The sequence below is a fragment of the Pinus tabuliformis genome, chromosome 8 (genome assembly GCF_031772625.1).
Source record: "Pinus tabuliformis cultivar Carrire ecotype Pingquan chromosome 8, CPIR1, whole genome shotgun sequence".
NCBI lineage: Eukaryota > Viridiplantae > Streptophyta > Pinopsida > Pinales > Pinaceae > Pinus > Pinus tabuliformis.
In genome coordinates, this window is record NC_142294.1 from 1,458,776,172 (window position 1) to 1,458,799,587 (window position 23,416).

At 35.8% G+C, this 23,416-nt stretch overlaps 1 protein-coding gene across 2 annotated transcripts; it reads right to left on the reverse strand.

The window, feature by feature from the left end:
* Positions 1 to 20,733: 20,733 nt before the first annotated feature.
* On the reverse strand, positions 20,734 to 22,379 carry LOC149241277 (uncharacterized). Of its 2 annotated transcripts, none has more exons than XM_089367486.1 (2): positions 22,128 to 22,379; positions 20,734 to 22,032 (listed from the first exon to the last, which is right to left on the reverse strand). In XM_089367486.1, the coding sequence occupies exon 2, from the start codon at positions 21,552 to 21,554 to the stop codon at positions 20,904 to 20,906; it is 651 nt and encodes a 216-aa protein (XP_089223612.1). In that variant the 5' UTR covers positions 21,555 to 22,032; positions 22,128 to 22,379; the 3' UTR covers positions 20,734 to 20,903. Both variants share the same exon structure in this region, with proteins under 2 accessions (XP_089223612.1, XP_089223613.1).
* Between the last annotated feature and the right edge of the window lie 1,037 nt (positions 22,380 to 23,416).

Sequence of the window (23,416 nt, forward strand, 5' to 3'; positions counted from 1 at the left end):
AAGGTCCAGACCGGGCGGGTATCCCCCTTATTGTCGACCCGATTTTCGGGGCATCAAATGTACTATGTATCATTTATAGATGACTTCTCAAGGAATACATGGATATATTTCCTTAAGAAGAAACCTGAAGTCTTCGACAAGTTTAAAGAATTTAAGGCTCTAGTGGAAAACCTGACAAAGAAGAAGATAAAGGTGTTGAGGATAGATAACAGTGGAGAGTTTTGGTGTAAGGAATTTGAAGAATTCTATAAGAAGTGTGGTATAGCATGGCAAAAGACTACTCCATACACACCTGAGCAAAATGGAGTTGCAAAAGAATGAACAAGACATTGATGGAAAGGGCAAGAAGCATGCTCAATGGAGCCAAGTTAGGACAGGAATTCTGGGTAGAGGCTGTGGAGATACCATGTTACCTGGTCAACAAATCACCTTCATCAACGTTGGAGGATAAGACTCCACAAGAGGTATGGACTGGTAAGAAACCCTCTCTTTCACATTTGAGGGTATTTGGAAGTGATGCATATGTACATGTTCCAAAGGAGAAACAAACCAACTTGGATAGTAAATATGAAAAGTGCATCTTTATTGGGTATAAAGATGGTATAAAGGGTTATAAGCTTTGGAACCCAGTAACAAGGAAGGTTGTGTATAGCCGAGATGTGGTGTTCAGAGAGGTAAAAGATGTTATTAAACATGAAGTCCAATCAAAGGAACCTGAGAAGATAGATTTTGAGCTGAAGGAGGAAGAATCAGACTCTAAAATAGAGGAGGAATCAGAATATGAAGAGCCACAAACTCCGGGTGTGAGAATATCATATCAAGAAAGAAGGAAGCCAGAAAGTTATAGTTCATCTGCTTTCTGTTCAGATTTTGCTTTATCTATTATTAACAATGATCCCAGAACTGTGAAGGAAATAATAGATTCAGAGGATGGAAAACTCTGGAAAGAGGCCATGGTTGATGAAATGGCATCTCTGCAAAAAAATGAGGCTTGGGATCTGGTGGAGTTTTTGGCTGGAAGGAAACCCATTGGCAGCAAATGGGTGTTGAAGAAGAAGACAAATGCAGAAGGAAAGGTGGAGAAATACAAAGCTCGGTTTGTAGGAAAAGGTTATTCCCAAGTGCTAGGAATTGATTTTGGTGATATTTTTTCTCCTATTACCAAGGTAACTTCTATTAGATTGCTTTTATATCTTGCTGCTGCTTTTTATTTTGAGGTAGAACAGATGGATGTGAAGACAACATTTCTTCATGGGGATTTGGAAGAGGAAATCTACATGAAGAAACCTAAAGGCTTTGTGGTGAAGGGTAAGAAAGAACTGGTACGTAAGTTAAAGAAGTCTTTGTATGGGTTAAAACAGTCATCAAGGATGTGGTATCAAAAATTTGACACATTTACACGGGGACTTGGCTTCACCAGAAGCAACGCAGATCATTGTGTGTATTTTAAATTAATTGGTGACCATGTTATTTATCTGGTCTTTTATGGAGATGATATGTTGCTGGTTGGAAATTACAAAGAAGTTATCCAGGATTTGAAGACCCAATTGTCCTCCGAATTCGACATGAAAGATCTTGGTGCTGCAAACTATATTTTGGGCATGGAAATTAAAAGAGACCTAGAAAAGAGGAAGCTCTAGTTAAACCAGAGGAAGTATGTTGAGAAAACACTGCAAAGGTTTAATATGCATGATATTAAACTGGTGAAGGTTCCTATTCCTGTAGGTGTGATGTTATTTGTTGAATAGTGTCCCAAGACACAAGAACAGGAAGAGGACATGTACTATGTTCCATATGCAAGTGCAGTTGGTAGCCTGATGTATGAAATGATCTATACTAGACTAGACATTACACATGCAGTAGGAGTATCGAGCAAGTTTATGTCAAAACCGGGGAAGGAGCACTCAACAGTAATGAAGAAAATTTTCAGGTATTTTCGTGGCACTAGTAATTATGGTTTTTTCTACCAAGGAAGACTAGGATTGGACAGAGTGTTGGATATTCTTGTCTTTATTGATGTAGATTGGGCTGGAGATCTGGATCACGGAAGATCTACAAGTGGGTATGTGTTTAACCTATTTGGAGGTGTAATAAGTTGGATGAGTAAGAAACAATATGTAGTGGCACTATCAACTACAGAGGCAGAATACATGGTAGCCACTCATGCAAGAAAGGAGGAAATTTGGTTGCAGAGATTGTGTTCAAGTATGGGGTTGGAATAGGGAGCTATAAGGATAGACTGTGACAGCCAAAGTGAAATTCTCTTGGAAAAGAACCCTGCATATCATTAAAAAACAAAGCACATTAATGTTCAATATCTCTTTGTGAGGGATATGATAGAAGACAAAAAGGTGTTACTGGTAAAGGTGGATACCTTGAAGAGTACTGCAGAAGCATTGACAAAATTTGTGAGCTCTGAGAATTTCTCTTGGTGTAGAGAAACAATGGGCATTGCAAGGCTGGATGAATGACTAAGTCTGTTGTGGCCCCCTATGGAAAGAAAATAACAAGTGGGAGAATGTTGGGTTGTGTTATATTCTTACCATGACTAGCCCACGTAGTTAACCGGGGGGTTAGAAAGAGAGTGGAGCCCCCCCTTCGTTGCGTTGATTGCGTATTGGGGGGGGAGGGGGGTCATAGGGGGTTTGAGTGGTGCAGGTAACCCCGCTCTATGGAGTCCGGGGCAGCGCCTCGAGAAATTTTTTTTTTGACCCTATATTAGGTTGGATAGACCTACCTATGGTTTTGTGGATGATTTTCGCACATGGTTTTGGACGCGATGGTTTTTAGTCCATGGTTTTGGATGCGAAAGTTTTCGGTCCATGGTATTGGATGCTTCGGCATGTATAAATATGTATTGTAACATTGAAAGGAACATAATGAAAAATCAAGCTGGTAGTCTAGGTTTTGGGATCTAGAGGAAAATCTCTGTATATATGCGTTTTATGTGTTATGTTATCGCATTGTTTATTTTCTATGTTCTAGAATCTTATGTAGGTAATTTCTGTACGGGGTTAAAACCTATAGTTTATACTCCTAAAAACTAGCATAACAATTGAAAATACATTAAATGAATCACTCCAGCATCGTCCAATCAGTTAACGTGAGTAGTCATTATGTTTTCATGCCTTGTCAGATTTCAGTTTATCAATAACAAAAGGTAAATCAATTCCCATAATGAATATATACATGCTTTATTCTTTTTACGATGATCTCTAATGGCTCGTACGACTGTTAATTATTTCTCTCCACTACACCTATTGGACTTCTTTGACAACTTCATGCCATATTAATGATGTCATGTGTACTTCTCATTTTCCCATACTGCAAGGATGAGGATGCCCTTTTCTTATTGGAGGGGAAAGGTTATGTGCTATGATGATTTGACAGGTTATAATTACCCAAATACACCATGACTTGTTGATTTGGCCGATTAATTAGTATTGCATTTATAAAAAACTTTTTTTGATTGACCGATCATTATTATTGCATTTATATAAAAACTTTTTTTGATCGAAACTCTTGCATGTGGCTTATTCGTTGTTGTTCAACAATAAAACCATAGAAGTAAGGTTATTGCATGCGAAGTAGTGAAATTGTTACATGAGCACAACAAGCATGGGGGGCAATGCCATTCGCAATGAACCCACACTATTCTATCTAACAGAACAGGCTCGAGTAATTATTGAACACGCCAGTTAGATATAGTACCTGGTCTAGTTGCAGGGATTTCACAGTGATGTTTCACTCGAATTTTTGCAAAATTTATAGAATGGATGCACAACCGTAAAAGGAAGAACTATAGAAGTCTCTGAAGCAGTCATAGCTGAAGTCTTAGGACTTTCAACAGAAGGCATAAAATGGACTGAGAAGCATGTACAATTGCATGAAGTTGGAAATAATTGGAAATGGTTGTTCAGAAATATATCACTTGCGATGGCCGAGAGGATGTGGTACAGTCTAGATAGCTTAAGTTGTTAGCAATACTTAGGTAGAAGATTGTAGTTAGTTTGCCATTCCTTTTAAATTCATTACTACATGATATTGTTATTCAGGTCAGGAAATCTAAGAATTTGCATGATACAATTATCCATGATGGTTTAATTAAGCTCATCATCAATCAAGAACTAGCCCAACAACAATTATCCTGAGATAATTTTGTAAACCTTGTTGTACCCTCTTTATGAGAAAACCCAAGAAATACACAGGCAAGGGAAGTTGTTGACCAAATTTTAGAAATGGTTGATGAACCATATAATGAACAACAATATTTAGAGGTAAAAATCATAGGGAGGGCATGAAAAAAGAAAAACTTTGCTTTAGCCTCTGACATAGCAAAACGAAGACATTCTAGGAGGATAAGTTCAAAACAGAATATTACAAAATTGACAGAGAAAGCAGGACCGTCTGATACAGCCCCTGCAAGTCCACAGAATGTTTTTCCACAGGGTGATGAAGAAGAGGTGGCCCAAGTTTTGGAAAACTTGTGGATGACCTTTGAAGAGGAAATTCATTATGGACACTCACAAGATTAGGACCGCTCCCCTAGCCTGTTTTCCTCTACCAGTAGTTCTAGTCATGCAAAAATTTTACTGTCCTCTAGAGATATGGAGGAGTCATAGGAACAAAGGGGACAAACTTCCTCTATAAATTGAAGTCCTGAGCCAGAACCTTATTTATAAAGAAGTTCTGAATTGGAAGCTCAGTCAGGAGATACTGTTTTATTGGAATGTGATCGTAGTAATGATAGAACCCCTATTTTTCCCGAAACAAATGTTGTTGTTTCTTCTCCAATCAAACACCTCATTAAGAAGGCAAAGAAGGAATATTATGTGAGGATGAATCTAATGAGAAAAGAGAATAAGAAATTGAAGAAAAAGATCAAACAATTGAGAAAATGGTTGACATAAGCGAGCAAGGCTCGCGGGAACAAATTGGAATTGAAAACTATTGGTACTCAAAGTGAAAACCTCCTTCAAACCACTGGAACACAAACATAAGACACCCCTGTAAATTGAATTGGAATTCAAACTGAAATGCATCATATTGAAATCATCGAAACTCAAACTGAAGACATTTTTTGTCGTTTGATGGAGACTCAAAAAAAATTTTCTCTTTCTGTGGATTTTATGGATGATGCTATTCAAACAGATTTTCCAGAAAGTTCTCAAATAAACAGCTGCAATTCACATGGAATAGTTGATACAGCGGAAAAAAATGTTCAGACTGACTCAGTGGGAACCTATGATAATGCTTCTCAAATTGAGGACACACCCTTGTATACTTCTTTGGTAAAGGATGCCACTATCGAAACTTTGTAGAAAGAACTATCAAAACCACAGCATATTCTAGCACAATATCCAAGAGAAGTGGTTCCCCTACAAACACATAAGGATTTGTCGAAGAAGTTTGATGAGCTAATTGCAACAGAGGATGAGACTTATGCTATTCCCAAAGCTGAGTAGAAAAAAGTAAAGAAGTATAGAATCAACTTCAGAAAGCTATGGAGCAAATTAAAACTGTCTGCTCCATTTATTAAGACACTTTGTCTTGTAGGTCACCTGCTACAAATTGCACATTGCTTTGGATTGAGAGGTATTTGTTGGTAAAGGTTAAGGCTATCAGGGCTGATAAACCAGTCGAATCTAAATCGACCCCAAACTTTATTCAATGCTGCTAGGAGCAGGATGAAAAGGTGAGGTGTCGCCTCTATGAATATACTTACAGAACTTTTTCCTGGAAGATTAAAGGGATGCTAATCATAGGCCCTTCATTGGGCATGTTCAATTTTAAGCCTTCATTTATTTTTCCTATAATCAGATTAAGTGAGCTAAGGCATATAACATTTTCCAAAAAAGTGAGCATGAAAAATATCTTTAGGTTAGGGGAGAACCTACAAGACCCTTACACCTTTTTATACAAGATAAACGATTTATGGAGCAACTAAAGGTTGTGGCCTCTTTAAGACCTCTCTATAAAGAAACTGTAAAAGCAGGAGTGAAATATTTCTAGGATTTTAAAGAAGCCATACTTTTTGCAAAATAGAGGTGGATAGCTTCCACTAACAACATTAAAAACAAAGAGTCGTTTGGTTAGAGAAATTTCAAAGTTGTTGCTGGTCATTTGGTTAAGTACATGAATCTTATTTTATGCATGGGCCCTACATGGGTAGGCTGCCATTATAGAATCCTCTGTATTTTTTATCTGCCTGATAGGTATCATTTTGACTATGAATTGCCAGAATGCTAAGAGGGCTGAGCATTTTCAATTCTTAAAAAGAAAAATGGTTTTTGATTATACCACGAATAGACCTATCCTACATAATCCTTAACACAATTTCGTGTTAATCATCTTCTTGCATGAGGACATGCAAAAAGTTAAGCATGGGAGTATGTTTGGTCACAGCAAAGGTATGTTTTTACCCTTACATTACTTGATAAATCGCTTACTTTTATGCATTTGTCTTTATTCTTGGAAAGGATTTGGAAGAAAAGATTGTGAAAGTTAGGTAAAACCAATCATTAAAAGATTGCATGTTTTTAGCACGAGAAGACTAACTTTTCTTGTTTTTATGCAAAAGAAATTAGAATTGAACATTTGTTTTTCAGTCGATAGAACGACAACACCAAACTAGGATAAAATCATTCCTTGGCTATGCCGGCTAGCAAAAGATAGGAAAGAAAGTGCTAATTTGACAAACAAAAATTTGATTGTTTAGCCACAAAATCCTGAGGATCTTTTGATCCAGGATTCACTTTCATCCATTAACTTTCCATTAGACTATATGATGCTGATGGGTGAAAAGGATCGGATATTGACACTTACCTATTATTATATCTTTGCATTAAACAAAGTATATTTTGACATTACATTAATTATGTACTTTTGCTATTACAATTAATGAGAAATACATAGATTCTCTCTTAATCACATTCTAAGCTTTATCAACATTAACTTTTGTAGCCTTTCAGCCTAGTCGCTAGAAGATTCACTGCTCTTTTGTGTCAGAATTATTTCCTTATTTTCTACAAACCTTTATTATTGTACTTTTACAGAATCAAGTTATTCTTTACAGATTACATTGCATTTGAAATAGATCTTTAAACATTATTACTTTAACATGTTGAATAGGTGAAACTGCGTCACATCTGAATGTTGTTATTTTAATGAATTGCGTAGATTAAGCCGAGTGTTCCAATTGGTTGATGTTCCTTCCGATTTATGCTAAAGATTGAAGTAGTTAGTTGTCGTTCTATTGTTGTAGTATATCTTTCCATCTACTAGATCACACAGTAGCCCATTAGATATGATTTCTTTTAATGCATATGCTTGAAATTCATTTCCTTTGAAAATCAATTATGATTGGATCTAGATTTATGGTTTGAGTATGTTTTGAGATTTATTCCTTGAATTGTCTTTGATTGAACTTCGAGAATTAAGGATTTTTTAATACATTCTTGCAACGATTGGATGAAGTGTTAGATTCATTTAGTTATGTAACAAGCTTTGATCTCTATTGCATAGATAGTGACGACATCCTTGAAGTAAATCCTAGGATGACAATGCAATGTAGGAATTAAGATTGATTTAAATAGTCATCTTAGTGCAACCACAGATGGGTGAGTGTCATTCATGGAGCGGGAGGAGGCGGGTGGGGGAGGTAGCAAACACGTCTCTTTTAGGAGCAGAGGGCGCCAAACATCATCGCCTGCCATTGATCTGGATGAGAATGATATGATCCTTCCAAAGGTGGAAACGGTTTATTGAAAGTGATAATACATGACATCCATTCTAATTTCAAACTTTAAGAAAAGTTTATTAACATATTAATCAATCATTAACATAATTAAATTTATGGAAACATTTAAACTATAGCACCCCTTTTTGGGGATTTTATTCTTACTTATTTTTATTCTACTCCCCTTTATTTTTTATTTTTCTTTCTTCTTTTACTATTTTACTATTTTTATTTTTCAAAAGCAAAAACAATTTAAAAAAAAAAAAAAAAAAAAAAAAAATTTACAACATCCAATTGGGATAAATAGCTAGATAATCATACCTTAATCACTATATTTATAGGACCCTAACAACCACCATGAATACATCACAAGAACATATACAACCTACATGCATGTATCGCAACCACATTACACCTATCCAGTCCAAGGGTTGAACCATCCTCTAATACCGCTTTGTAACACCCTCGTCCCTCACTTACCCAAGCTTACTGGTCCGCTGGGGTAAATATGTGAAGGGTTACTATGATATGATTCAACCTCCCTTATCACCTTAAGGAAGTGGAATCAACAAAACAAAAACCTTAGTGACCACACTTAGGTGCTACAAGACCCCCAAGGGCCAAACCACCTTTCCAGGTGCCCAAACCCTAAGTTAAACTTTTATTTTGTGTCGTGGATCCTCAAACGCTCGCACAAAACTACTGGAATTCAAGTGTAGACCTCGAGTCACATGCACAAGCCCGCAAGGGAGTGATTGCAATTTTTTTCACTCAATTATATGGATTTGACCACGAGATCTAAGGCACATTTTTAGGGCTAGTCTCTATACCATTGCCTAGAATGTAACTAAACTCTGAGGAATGATATATTAGAAAAGGGCAAGGCCTTCCATACAAAACTTAGACAAGAACCTGACCTAACAAGGCCTGGCCATGATAGTGATTATGTTAAACACATCATGAACATGTAATGTACAGGTCATAAATACACATCTAAACATAGGGCACTCATACTTATCTGAGAATCGTCAAAAAGGTCTAATGTTCTCTTATAATAGTTGAATTATCATCTATTAGGTCATGTATTCATTAACATTTAATTTATTAACCAAAACATGATGATAACCATAAATGAATTATGTCATAAACCATGCTTACAATGAGCATATAATGAGAGAAATATCGATTATATAACAACCATTAAAGCCACCTAATAACAAATACATTTACTCATAAGATAGAAGAGCAAAAGAGCTCGTATTAACATATGCAAATTACAACCAAGTTAGGGACTTCCACGTACCACCTCACCATAGATTGGGATGAACCAAATCTTTCTTTCAGCCAATCAACCTCACGCCATATTCCAAGCTTGAATGTGGGATCTCATTGAATAACCAAAACAAAAGTAAACCATTGCTTCCAGAGGCAAAATCACCTCAACCCTCAACCAATGATTCTACCTCATAGTATGACATCACTAACCATCACTAGATCAATATCTACCGAAGATGTCAAGGTCTCCATAGTGTTTGTTCCATCCCAACTCCAGGACTAGTAACTCAACCCACAATTGTCACAGGGCTCCAGAGTGTTTCTCAAACAAAGGGTCCAAGAGTAGTAACTCAACCCACCAGGGGCTTTAGAGTGTTTGTCCAACTAGGACTTCTAGGACTAGTAACTCAACCAAAATTGTTCTAGGGCTTCCAAAGTGTTTTTCCAACCAAGGTTCCAGGAACTAACAACTCAACCCACATCCATAAGGAAAATGAGCACCAATCAGAAAATAAATGGGAAAACTCACAACACCATGTCTATCCAGGAAATGACAAGGCTAGGAAAAGTAACTAACAATCCAGGCAATTGTCCATGCCAATGGAAACTCATAACCAAGAACAAAATGCATTTCAAAACTAGCAAGGAAACCATACATGCCACTCGATACCTACAAAGCAATCTATCTGTAGTTGTTGATCTTGTTGTCCCCTTGCTCTTTCTTGCTTTCCCTTTTTCTTCTTTCTCTGAATCCAAGGTATTCCACAATCCCACAAGAGTACTCCAAGAAAACTTTAAGTGTGAGATAATGAGGGAATAAAGAGAGAGCCCCATCATAGAATTGTCAAAAGACCATGAACTGATCCTTAGAATATTTTTTTATGAATGAGGCCTCTATTTTCTTCAATTTACATTATTTTTCCTTCATTTCCTCCTGTCGTGCAACCTGTGACCTTTCACCTTCCTTTTCTCCTAAATTCCATTATTTTTCACAAATAAATGCCAAGCAATGTATCTTTGCCTTTTCAAATGCCTTTGCCAATGCATTTGCCAATTTCCTCTTACCCATAAGAAACCAAATGAACACCCATTATGATTTTTTTCCCAACATTCAGCTTAAAATACTTGTCCCATGACCTTGGTCTTATTTTTCCTTTATTAACTTCACTATATAAACTTTAAAATCAGAATTGTTACACCCTCTCTTCATGTGTTTTGAGAAGTTCCACTCCAAAATAACATATTGCACTTTACCCTCTCTAGAAAGAGCACAAGTTTAATGGGTCTCCATGTTTCAACTTTCATGTTTTTTATTTCTTTTCTCACCAATTATTCATTTTTCATTATTGTAGTGATTTCAAAAAAAAAAACTTATGTTGAACTAGTGTAATTGTAATTGTTAAATACAAAATTCCATAATGTAACTGTAATATAGATATTTTGAGTATTTTGAATTTAGTTTTGAGTTGTAAATAACTTTGTTTTTTTATTTATTTCAAGATTACATATTTTGGCAAAGTTTGCATGTTTCCACTAAACAAAAGTCACATGGTGGCAATGTGTAAGAGTAGTGACATTGCTACCAAGTAGCTCTCGTTTAAATTACATTTTTGAATGAATAAATGGATACCATACTGTGAAAGTCTCTTTAGACACCTAGATTATATAAACTATAAAACTTAAATTTGTAATTTCAACAAATCTTTACTTCATTTTAAACTAAATTGACCTTTAAATAATACCTAAAAAACAACCAAAATATAAAATAATAAAATAACCTAAAATACTTTCTAATATATATATTTTTCCTTTATATAACATATACTTTTATATGAATAAGAACATTAAACATTTTACTTGATATGATCTTAAAATACTTTATTTATGAAATACCTTGTCAATATTAAAATATTTTTTTTGTTGCTAATATAATTTTAAAAACATGTCGCTATTACTTAATCTTATATAACAAAATATTTTAATTATTATTCACATTAAATATTTATATTTATATTATTATTTTTTAAATTTCAATATCAATTTTGTATTAACAATACAATAAATTACACATCATTTTATTAAAAAATAACTTATTTTATTTTTATTAAATCTTGGAATAATTTCTTAGGATCAACGCTAATATATTAGGATGTAAGTGACATATTCTGACGTATGCTCACCTGACTTGCAGAGCCTCGAAAGTGTCATTAACCGGTCCCACTGATCTTTTCCTCTGACTCATGCTACACCCTAGGACCCTTGGTTAGATACCAATCGCTCCTCAGACTCGAATATTTTCCAAGTGAATTAAAAGTGGCTTTATCCAAATCTATTGACCATCGGCGGGTCATCGGAGGAGTCCAATCTTCCTCCATGCTCAGCACAATTAAAACGATTACAGCCTAAAGTGCTTCAATTCTCATCACCGTTCCTCACTCTTGGTTTACTCTATAATCCTACGGCGACTTTATTAACCGTTCTCAACCCATCCAATCCACTATATTAACCATTCTCAACCCATCCAATCCACTCTAGCGATAAGCCTTGTTAGGTTAATAGGTATGTTTATTATGGAATTATCAATAATTATTAATCGATTAGATGGAGTGTAGACTAAATATTTTAATTCTTTTTATAAATATAATCAAATTAAAATTGATATTTATTTTATAAATATAATCAAATTAAAAATTGATATTTATTTCTAGAATTGTTAAGTATTTTTTTTATTTTTTAATTAAGTTCATTAATAAAGCATTGGATTAAAATATACATATGTTTAACTTATATATTAATTTTTTTTATCGTTAATAATAATAATAATTTTAAATAAAAGTATGATTTAGTAAAATGTATATATATTTAACATTTTCATGTAAATATGTTTAATTTATATATTATTTGTTTTATTATTAATAATAATAATTTTATGTAAAACTATAATTTATTATTTTTTAAATGTAGAAAGAAGTAATTGTTTTTATGTTGTCTTTTGATATTTTCAACTCATTTGAGGCCGCGAATTATCTTTTACATCTCTTCTTCTTGAATGTTGATGAACCTAAGTAGTGCCTATGATTGGGAACGACAATTTTTGAGCTAGGGTTATAGACTTGCAGAGGTTGTTCTCCATTGAAAGACGTAAAGGAGGGAGCTCCACTCCCTCCTACAAGCAGGCAGTGGCTAGCAAAGGTAAAAAAACAATAGAAGAAAATAGAGGGCCTTCAGATGGAAGGCAAAGAAACATGGAAGAGGAGCAAGAGGGCTCTAAATCTAGGGAGAATAACAACAATACAGAAAACGAGGTAGAGGACAACAAATAGGGAGCGAAAGACAAAGCTCAAAAGGGGCCATGCAAGCCCAAAACCACAATCACACCCAGAGTAGTTTTGAATGATCCTGCTCTGTAGGGACACAGGTACCACATGCAGACATATGCTATCATTTGTAAATTCATGGGCTTATGGCCCACTGAAGAAGCTTTACAAACATGGATTAAATACCCCTGGAAACCAAAAGGAAGCATAGATCTACATCTTGGGTCAAAGGGATTCTTTACAGTAGTCTTTGCAAACATTGAAGATAAGGACAGAGTGTTCAAAGAAGGGCCTTATTTTTACGCAACTACAGGCCTGTAAATGCGACCATGGGTTATGAATTTTGTCCCAGAATGAGAAACGTTTACCTCGGTCCTGGTTTGGGTTAGACTCTACTCTCCACCTTTGGATTATTGGCAACTGGAATCCTTATCTGGCATAGGAAATAAGTTAGGGAATTTTTTCAAAGTTTCTGAGGCCACCAGAAAGGGAAAATACACATCATTTGCAAGAATATGTGTGGAGATGGATCTTTCAGGAGCTATGCGGGATGAGGTAAGCTTGGAAGTGTTTGATGAAGAATGCGTGCAAACAGTGGATTATGAACACATTCCATTCAGATGTCACAAATGCCATGAGCATGGGCACCTATTCAGAGATTGCCCTCTCAGTAAAACAGAAAACAAGAGTAAAACCAACACCATGAAAGATACTGAAAGCTTTCATAAAGTGGTCTAGAAAGGAAAAGGGAACAAAAGGGGAATGAAGCCACTTCAAACAGAAAAGCAACTGGCCAGCCAAAATAGGTTTCAAGCACTAGAAGAGGAAGAGGTGATAACAAAAGTAGATCAGGCCAAGGGAGGCAGTCTGGTGGAGGAGGAGAATGGAGATAATGATGAGCAAACATAAAACATCAATAAACAGAAAGAAGAAATGATGAGTGACATAGAACTGGAGATGGACCAGGACATAACCCAGAGTGAGATGGAAATGGAAGACCATGAACATCAGGAGACTCTTGAGAATGAGAATCTAGATCTAGAAGGATTCTTGAAACAAGGAACTAGGGAGGGAGTGGACTCGTTACCTACAAAGGAGTTCAATAGAGTGTAGCAGCCACTCATATGGAAAACTCAGATGATAAGACTGGAAAAGAAAAGGGAAAACAAAGGACATGGCAGCAAAGGTGTGAAAGATATTAAAACCACACCAAGATTAGCACCTAGAAACCCAGGAAGAAAAAGAGGCAGAAAAAAGCAGAATGAGATTTTGATGGAATGTCGAGAGCTAATGATAGACTTAGGTAAGATGAAAGACCTATCCAGTTACTCCTTTACAAATATTTAATAATGAAGTTCATTTCTTGGAATATTAGGGGTCTAGGCAGTAAAAGAAAACAAAGGTTACTTAGTAATAGGATGAAACAAGCAGCTCCGGATGTGATCTTCATCCAGGAAACTAAATGTTCCATTCAGAAAATAAAAGAGATTCACAGCAAATGGCTCAATATATTTGAGTTTCTGCAACTCAAAACAGAGAATACAGCAGGGGGTATTCTCACGCTTTGGAACCCCCAAAAAATTGACATTATAGATGCTGAGGCATCTAGGGATTATCTTTTAGTGGTCATGCAACCAGTGGGAGATAAGGATATTTACCTGGTCACAAATGTATATGGCCCCCAAAGGATGGATGGCAAACTCAAGCTTCTAGATTCCTTGAAGGATCTCAGGGAAAGATATGCAAGAATCCCTTGGATCATGGGGGGTGATTTGAGTATGATCAAATCGTTGTCGGAGAAAAAAGGGGGTACCAGAATTCCAAATAAAGACTCTTGTGCTTTTCAAACCTTCATAGACAATATGAAGCCAGTTGATATTGTAATGAATAATGGCGCTTTTACTTGGAACAATAAAAGAGGAGGAGAATCTCAGGTGGCCTCCAAATTAGATAGATTCATAATCTCAGAGGATCTCATGCTCAAGGACAAGGACATAGCTGCTAGAGTTCTACCCTTTGGAGGATCTGATCACTGGCCGATACAATTGGAAATTCAGAGCATTGGTACCCCCAGGAATAGACCTTTCAGATTTGAAAATATCTGGCTCTCCCACCCAGATTTCAACAACAACATAGCCATATGGTGGGTAGAAGATTTGAATATTTAGGGCACAAGAATGTTCCTTCTTCAAAAAAGGCTCAAACATATTAAACTCAGGCTCAAGGAATGGAACAACAAGGAATATGGAAATATTTTTGTAGCAAAAAAATTTGTTGAAGGAAAAATGCAGGAGCTCAACCAAACCCTTATCATGGAGGGTTTTGATAAAGATAGAAGTGATTAGGCAACCAAATATCATCAATAATGGGAGAACTTATGTAAACAAGAGGAGATTTTTTTGAGGAAAAAGTCCAAGGTGCAATGCCTAAAATAAGGAGAACGTAACTAGATTTTTCCACAAATCCACTATGGAAAATAGATCTCACAACAAGATTTCTTCAATCAAGGATGAGGGAGGTAACCTTCTCAATTCTCATGAAGAAATAGAAGCATTGTTGGTTCAACATTTTCGTGGTATTGCACAGGAAACCTGTTCAGATAGAGAGCAATCCATCAATTATATATCAAGACATATTCCCAAGCTGGTTTCCAAAGAGGACAACTTCAACCTTATCAGACTAGTGACAGAAGAGGAGGTGAGTGAGGTCTTAAAAGAAATGCAAAACAGTAAGGCACCAGGCCCGGATGGATTCAATGTAGATTTCTTTAAAGCTTGTTGGAATATAGTAAAACAGGACATCCTCAATGTTGTGGAAGACTCAAGGAGGGACAAAACTATATTGAAGGAGCCTAATACAACCTTTATCTCCCTAATCCCTAAACAAGAATTGGCTCAAACTCTTTATAGGTTTAGACCCATTTCCTTGTGCAATGTTGTCTACAAGATAATATCCAAAGTTGTGGTAAATAGACTCAAACCTCTTCTTCCTACCCTGGTGTTAGTTGAACAATCTGGGTATGTGGAAGGTAGGCAAATCCTCAACAACATCATTCAAGCTCATGAGGTGGTGCACTCACTGACAATCAACAAGAAAGTTGGAATGATCATGCAATTGGATATAGCCAAAGCTTATGATAAGCTGAACTGGACCTATATCAGAAAAGTTCTCATTGCTTTTGGGTTTGATCATAACTGGATCAGATGGGTAATGGCCATAGTTACTTCTCCTAGTTTTTCAATTCTTGTAATGGATCTCCCTGGGAAACTTTTATTCCTTCAAGAGGCCTTAGGCAGGGAGATCCACTCTCTCCCTTTCTCTTCATACTCATGATGGAAGGGCTTGGTCGATCTATCAAGCATGCTAAAATAGTTGGGAAAGTCAAAAGTATCCAACTTTTTGAAGATGGTCAAACCTTAACTCATCAACAATTTGTTGATGATACCATGCTACAGGGTATCCCCACAGTCAAAGAAGCTCTAGCTTATAAGAAAATCCTGAGAGACTTTGACATGGCTACAGGTATGGATGTTAATCTCTCCAAATCTAAGATTTTTTTATTTAAAACTCACATTGCTATTTAGAGAAATATTTCCAAAATTTTGGGCTTTCAAAGGGAGATCCTCCCCTCAAAATATTTGGGAGTTCCTCTTACGGCCAAACCTTTACACAAGAGCATCTGGGAACCAGTGATTAACAAATTGCAAGACAAAATCAGGAAATGGACTATTACATCATTAAATCTGGCTGATGGGTTGGTGCTAACCAAGGCTGTACTACAATCAATCGCAGTCTTTATGCTATCAGCTCTCCCGACACCATTAGGAGTCCTGCATCAATTCAGAACCATACAAAGAGACTTTCTTTGGGGCAAGGGGGAAGAAAAAAAGAAATGGGCCTTGGTAGCATGGGAAAAAATCTGCAAACCTAAAAACTATGGAGGGCTTGGTTTAGATGATCCTGAGATTCTAAGCAAGGTTTTAGGAGCTAAATTATGGTGGCGATGGGTAAAAGACCCAGAGGCCCAGTGGGCTAGAATTTGGAAAGAAAAATATGCCAACAATTGGCAAAACAATGATCTAATAAGAATGTCAGGATATAGAAAGGGATCACACATTTGGAATAAGGCATGGGATAACGGGGCTTAGTACAAGGAAATAGTTTTTGGGAAATCAGAGATGGAAACCTAGCACTATTATGGGAGGACAGATGGCAACAAGAACCTATTTTGTTAAAAGAAGATTGGAGGGATCTTAAGGAAGAGACAGATAGCAAAGGGTTATCTAAAGTAAAAGACTTTTGGGATCAAACCAGCAGCATGGGAAAATGGATAACCTAGAGGAATTTGATTTTAGGGATGACAGCCATGTGAAGGCTAAAGCAGAGACTCTAAAAAAAATAGTAGAACAAAGGAAGATTTTGAGGTCTGAGGGGCAAGACCAACTAAGATGGGGCAACAATAATGAGGGATACTTTAATCTCAAGGAAGTTAAACTCATTCTCCTTGACCTTAACTCTCAAGCTCCAGATAAGATTTGTCAAGGCCTATGGAGACATCAAGGCTGGATGAAAATTAAACTCTTCATGTGGCTGGTTCAACATGGGAAAATTTGACCTGGGAAAATATTAGGAGGAGGGGTATCCTGGGGCCGTCCATATGTCAGCTCTGTGAAGCCCAAGAGGAAACTGTGGAGCACCTTCTCAACAACTGCATTTTCACCTCCAGTTTGTGGGATTCTTTTGCCACCATTTTCCAACAGACTGATAGGGACAAAGGGAGTATCATCAATACCCTAAGAAAATGGAGAAGAAACATTTAAGATAATGAAATTCTTAGCCCAGCATGGGCCATCATTCCAAGCTTCATTATTTGGAATGTCTGGAAATAACGAAACAATAGAATCTTCAAGAATGAAAAGAAGCCTTTCCAATGCCTTTTAGAGCAAATCTTAAATCAACTCAAGGAAAGGATCAGCACTATTGTACGAACTCTCCCTAAGAACCCACCTTCAGTGGTTGATTTGAGAATTCTTAGTGAGTTGGGCTTGCAAGGACTTATTCCTCAGGGATTGGATAGGACCATATTGTCCCTGGATTCTGAGCAAGATTTCTGGCATCCTACCCATAAGGGATTTTTGAAATTCCACATTGATGGGGATTCTAAAGGCAACCCAGGTACCACAGGTTATGGAGGAGTGTTAAGGGATGAGAAGTCTCAAGGAACTGGAGGCTAATCCAGGGCTTTCAACGGATTCAGCAACATCTCCAGAGCCTTCGTACAGTTAACTTCAAACATGTCCGTAGATAGGCCAATAAATTGGTGGATCTTCTGGCCAATCAAGGTGTGATCAACACAGAGAACAGGATGGAAATGAGCTGGCAAGAGTGGCCTCAGAGTAGGTTCAAAACAATTTGTAATGACCGGGTAGATGAAGACATGTTTGTGTTTCGGAGTAGAGCCATGGAAGCGGAGTTCGGTTAATTCAGCAACTCCGGGCAGCAGCCAGTCGGATGGCTCTAGTTCTTCGTAGATGAGCGGGTCAGTCGGCGTTTCTTCTTTCCTCAGTTCTGGAGGAGAATACATTATGGAAGGATGGAACCTGTACACTATCGGCGGCTGCATTACCATGGGTTTTCTACCCGTGCACGATATACCGGGTTGGGGGCGGTTTTCTGGCGATCACAAGCCTCGCAAGCGGGAAATGGTATTTCCATTTTGGAAGCGATTCCATATAGTAGGCGACACGTGGCGGTGGGGTCGGCTAAAATACTGCCCTCATCACATGCTAAAGTTCAGTGATATTGGCTGGTGCGATATGAACCTCTGTCGTCGGATCCAGTGAGGCGGATCGACGACTGCGATTGATCGTGCAAGTTGGTTGTCTAGGCGGGTAAGTATAGTGCTTCTTGACTGGGTGAATTAGTCCTCTGCCGTCGGATTGGGTCAGCTGGCTCAACGGTGATGATTAAAGCGGCCTGTCTAGAAGTTAGTGGGAAGAGTTTATGCTCCTTTTTCTTGGCAGGAGGAATTTTGTTAGGTGGCAAGCTAATTGTTTTGGTTACGTTGCAGGCTTCATCTTTGTTTTGACTTTAAGAGTTTAGAAGTTGGGTTTTTCGAGGTAGGGGCTTTTGCCTCAGGCCCGTTCTCTATTTGGTTTGTGGGTCTCCTCCTTGGTCCACAACTCTTTGTGGATAGATGTAAATTTTGTACTTTACTTACAAAATAGAAGGTCTGACTCTTGCATTAGCAAAAACAAAAAATATATATATTTACAGCTCATTTAATTTATATGACAACAATTGCTAGATTAATCAATAGTATATATTAGAACCCTAAGCATGGGTGTTCATAAATTAAATAAGTCATATTCCTTGTCATCCCTTGCCTTGAACTATTAAACCCTTCCACGTACCCGACCCTGTTTTGTGTAGTGGATCAAAGTCCCTAGCCTCCATGAATTGCACCGATGAAAGGGATATTTCTTATAAAGATAGGATGTGTCACAACTACATGATGATTGACTAACTAGCTTTCTATCATGCCCATTAAATATCACTGTAAAGAGCAAAATGTAATGATAATGAACTAATCATAAACTTATTGCCTAATAATTTTACCAAATAACTAAATAGCAAATAAAATAATTCCAAAATTCATACATAATAATCACATTTATCAAATCTTTTTTTCCATTTCATTTTAAAACTGATATCATTAATAATACTTTTAACATTAATACTCATAATATATATATACTACAAACTAAAATGAAATTTAAAAAAAAAAACGATATTCTTAATACAAATGACAACCTTTCATGTGTAAGAAATGAAAATAAGCCTATATGATATGATTTAATATTATATTAAATCTTATGTCAAGTGGATATTAAATAACACTAAATATTAATAAGCTTATATATGATATGATTTAATATTATATTAAATCTTATTCCAAGTGGATATTAAATAACACTAAATATTTATAATATTAATGTTAGCAAATATTTGTTTTTAGGTTTATTGTATCTTTTTTATTTAATAATTGTATGAATATTCCTAAAATTATAATTTTAAATCTTATTTTATTATATAAAATTAAACATACATATTATAATTTAAAAAATATCTATTTCACATTTTAGTTATCTCATTTTATAATTTGGAATATATATTTCACATTTTAATTATTTCGCTCAATTTCAATTTTGTTTACATATTTTTTATATAATTATATTTATTAAATTAAAGAAAAAATGTATAGTGAATATATTTTATGTTATATTTTAGATTTTTGTAATTCATATTGATAATAAAATTGTTTTTCAGATTAATCATATTTTAAATTTATACAAAACAATTTAATTAATAATTACTTTAGTACTCAATGTAATTTAATATCTCAAATTCTTATAAAATTTATTTTATATATATATATATATATATATATATATATATATATATATATATTACATTCAATAAAATAATTATATAAATTAAAACATTGATGAAATTATTTACACCCAAAATTTAAAATTAACCCAAAAAAGGAAAGATAATAAATTTAGCTGGAAGTTAAATTGTAACATTAGGTTAATAATACAAATAATTGCGAATCCTAATAATAATGTTATAAATTTAATAACACTAATAATAATTTTATAAATTTAATAACAGCCTTATGTAAACATACATATCAACATAGTAATAAAAAAATGCATTTGCAGACAAATTAGACATTTCAAGATTCTGTTGCAAGGATGTTATTGCATTCATATTTCTTTTCTATTCTATAAGTTACAAAGCAACACAGTTCGGAAAATATATCGGAACTCAATAGGTCTTGATCTTATCTTTAGGTCCGTAGGTGAAAAGATCAATTAAAAAAAAATTAAAATACAAATTATTTATTGCTAAAAATTTCTATCTAAAATGTTAATTATTAAGTCCGAGATTCCTATCGGAGAAAACTGCTAGCTGATCTGCGAGGCAGAGTGCTAGTGTGACACAGGATTATGCGCAAGTACAAAGACACTCGTCAGATTTGTGTGCAGAATATGTGCAGTTTCCAATACAATAAAGAATGCGTTTTATCTCACAGTAAACAAAGAATTAAGAGATGGACAGACTTCCATGTGTTTGAGATTCACTCGGAGAAAAACACCAGGAAGCTGGAGGAGACATTGACCAACGGGGCGAGAAACGACGATCTACGGGTAATATTCGATACTTATCCCATGATAATCCTCCATTGAAATTTGAACATTACTTACAGGGTTTAAAATCTATATTATTAATGTCTACAAATTGAAATTTGAACATTACTTACAGGGTTTAAAATCTATATTATTAATGTCTACAAATTTCCATCTAAAATGTTAGTTATTAAGTCGAAGATCCCTACTAATCTTGCGTCTATGGGAGAAAACTGGTACATGATCTACCAGGCAGAATGCTAGTGTGACGCAGGTTTATGCCCAAATACAAAGACACTCGTCATCAGATTCGTGTGCAGAATATGTGCAGTTTCCAATACAATCAAGAATGCGTTCTATCTCACAATGAACAAAGAATTAAGAGATGGACATATTTCTCCGTGTTTGCGATTGACGAGGAGAGAAACAGCAAGAAGCTGGAGGAGACATTGACCAACGGGGCGAGGAACGACGCTCTAGTGGTATTAATCGATACTCATCCCATGATAATCCTTCGTTGATATTTGAACTGAACTTGTAGTGTTTACCTGTCGATGATGTCACCCTTTTCCTCAAAAACAAGAATCGAAACCAGTAACCAATCTGTTCGCCTATGCTACTCCTCTTAATATGCCCAGTTTTAATCAATCGCTTGTACAGGTAACGCTTCACGGCTTCTGCGCTGTGCTCTACTATTTCGGGCGGGGGCAAAATAAGAGGGTTCCCCTCTAACCCCAACACTTGCAATTTTTCTAAAGCGCCGATCGAGTCCGGCAGAAAAGAGATCTGGTTGTAACTCACGTCTAACTCCATCAGGCACGCCAGACCACCTATCGATTCCGGTAAATCCACGAGATGGTGAAAGTTCTTGCTGGCGTTCAGGACTTCCAGATTTCTAAGGTGATCTATGTCGTCGGGGAGACAACGGAGTTTGTTTAAGTGGACGTCCAGTACACGGAGAGATCTCATGTAGGAAATCGACGGCGGGAGATAAGCTATGTTGTTTGAATGTACCGATAGGTTCCTCATATTCTTCAATTTGAATCCCAGCGTGTCTGGTAGTCCCTCCAGATGGTTGAAATTCGCACGCAGCTCTTCCAACGCACTGTTAAATTCATACCAGACTACTGTATTAACCTAAATATGGATACCCAAAAACTATTCAGAAATTTTCATCAGGTTCGAATCACAAATTGGAAAATCAAGTTAAATCGATTCAATTCGTATTAAGAAAATTATACATAAAAATACAACAATGAAACAGTTAGATTCAGTTTCCAGGTTTCTTGTACATGCATCAACTCCACCAAAACCCTACCGAATTAGGTGACAAACATTACCTGCAGTTTTGTATGCTATCAGGAAAGGCGACGAGCATGTTGCTGGAAACGTTTAAGAATTTAAGGTTCAAGAGCCTGCCGATGGAACCAGGAAGAGATTTGAGGTGATTGCAACCAACATCAAGACTTTTCAGATTCACCAAGCCAGTGACGCATTCAGGGAAGCACTGCAATCAATTGGGCACCGTCAAAACAAAAAAAATATTCCATTGTCATCCTTCGGAAAAGGACTACACATAGGGAATCGAACTGAAAAATTTACCTCCAAATTGTTATTTGAGAGATCCAGCTTCACAAGGGTCGTAGCCAACTGTAACGACACCGGCACATTAATCAATTGAAGGCTATTAAGGTCAAGCTTCGCAGCAGCCTCAGAGATAGCAGTAGTGATTTTCTTTTCAGCCTCCTCCATTAGCCATTTGAGCTGTTCCAACTCTGGCTTGCTCTCCACAGCAATTGTCATATTCAGACACTCAAATTTCTACAGATCCTGGACTTTCCTCTATTGTTTACCTACTGGCCACTAATATGGTCAATCGTCCCACTTTGTGGTATTAACATTGCCCTACTGTCTCAGACTCTGAAAAGGTCAAAATACTCTATTTAAAACTCTCAGGCGCGTTAGTATTGCGTTTTCTTAGAGTCTACTCCAACTGTAACTAATTTTGAAAAATATTATAAATTTTTTTCACAACTGTATCCTGCATTCTACCTAAAACAATATAAACATATTTTTTATGTTGTGATATGTCTTTTTTTTCTACCTAAATCAGTATCGACATAGGTAAACAAACAACATGCTGCTGACAGTGGGACTACCTTGCCTATTTTTTATAAGTGCAAAGGTCACAAATGGATGAAGGACGATGGCAATAGTTACGTGATTTGACTTACAGAACCTTTTAAATAATCGTATTTTGTCCATACACAATAAAGGCTTGTGATTTATATAATTAAATAATATAGCAAACTTGTGAATTACGCATTATGTTTTGTCAAACGAAATCGTTTGTCTAAAATAGCAATGAAACATTATTATAGTGTATGCTGTTTTCCAAATAACAAAACTCAATTCACCACAAAGCTGCACACTCGACGCAAGACCATGTGGTTCAATTTAGTGGGTTCACTTTTTGAAAAAAAATGTAGAATATGCATGTGGTTCAATTTAGTGTGTTCACTTTTTGAAAAAATGTAGAATATGCATGTGGTTCAATTTAGTGTGTTCACTTTTTGAAAAAAATATAGAATATGTTGAATGATGAAATAGTGTTATAATCGTGGTTCAAAAAACGGTGGTATTAGTTATTGAATGCAACTTTAATATCATGTGAGTATAGGTGTGATTAGGTATGCAATGTAATTTTTGATATGGACGTTTATTATTTCTACATTATCTTATAATATCATATAATAGGAAAAACAGTAATATTAAAACATAATCTTACTAAATAATTATAATTGTAATTTTATTTTTTATAAATAAAATTATAAATAATTTATTTTAATATTTATAATATATAATATGAAAAGAAATATAAATAAGGATTT

Bases quoted from the DNA above. Each gene is read 5' to 3' on its own strand.
- LOC149241277 (XM_089367486.1), bottom strand. From the start codon at position 21,554: ATGAGGAACCTATCGGTACATTCAAACAACATAGCTTATCTCCCGCCG.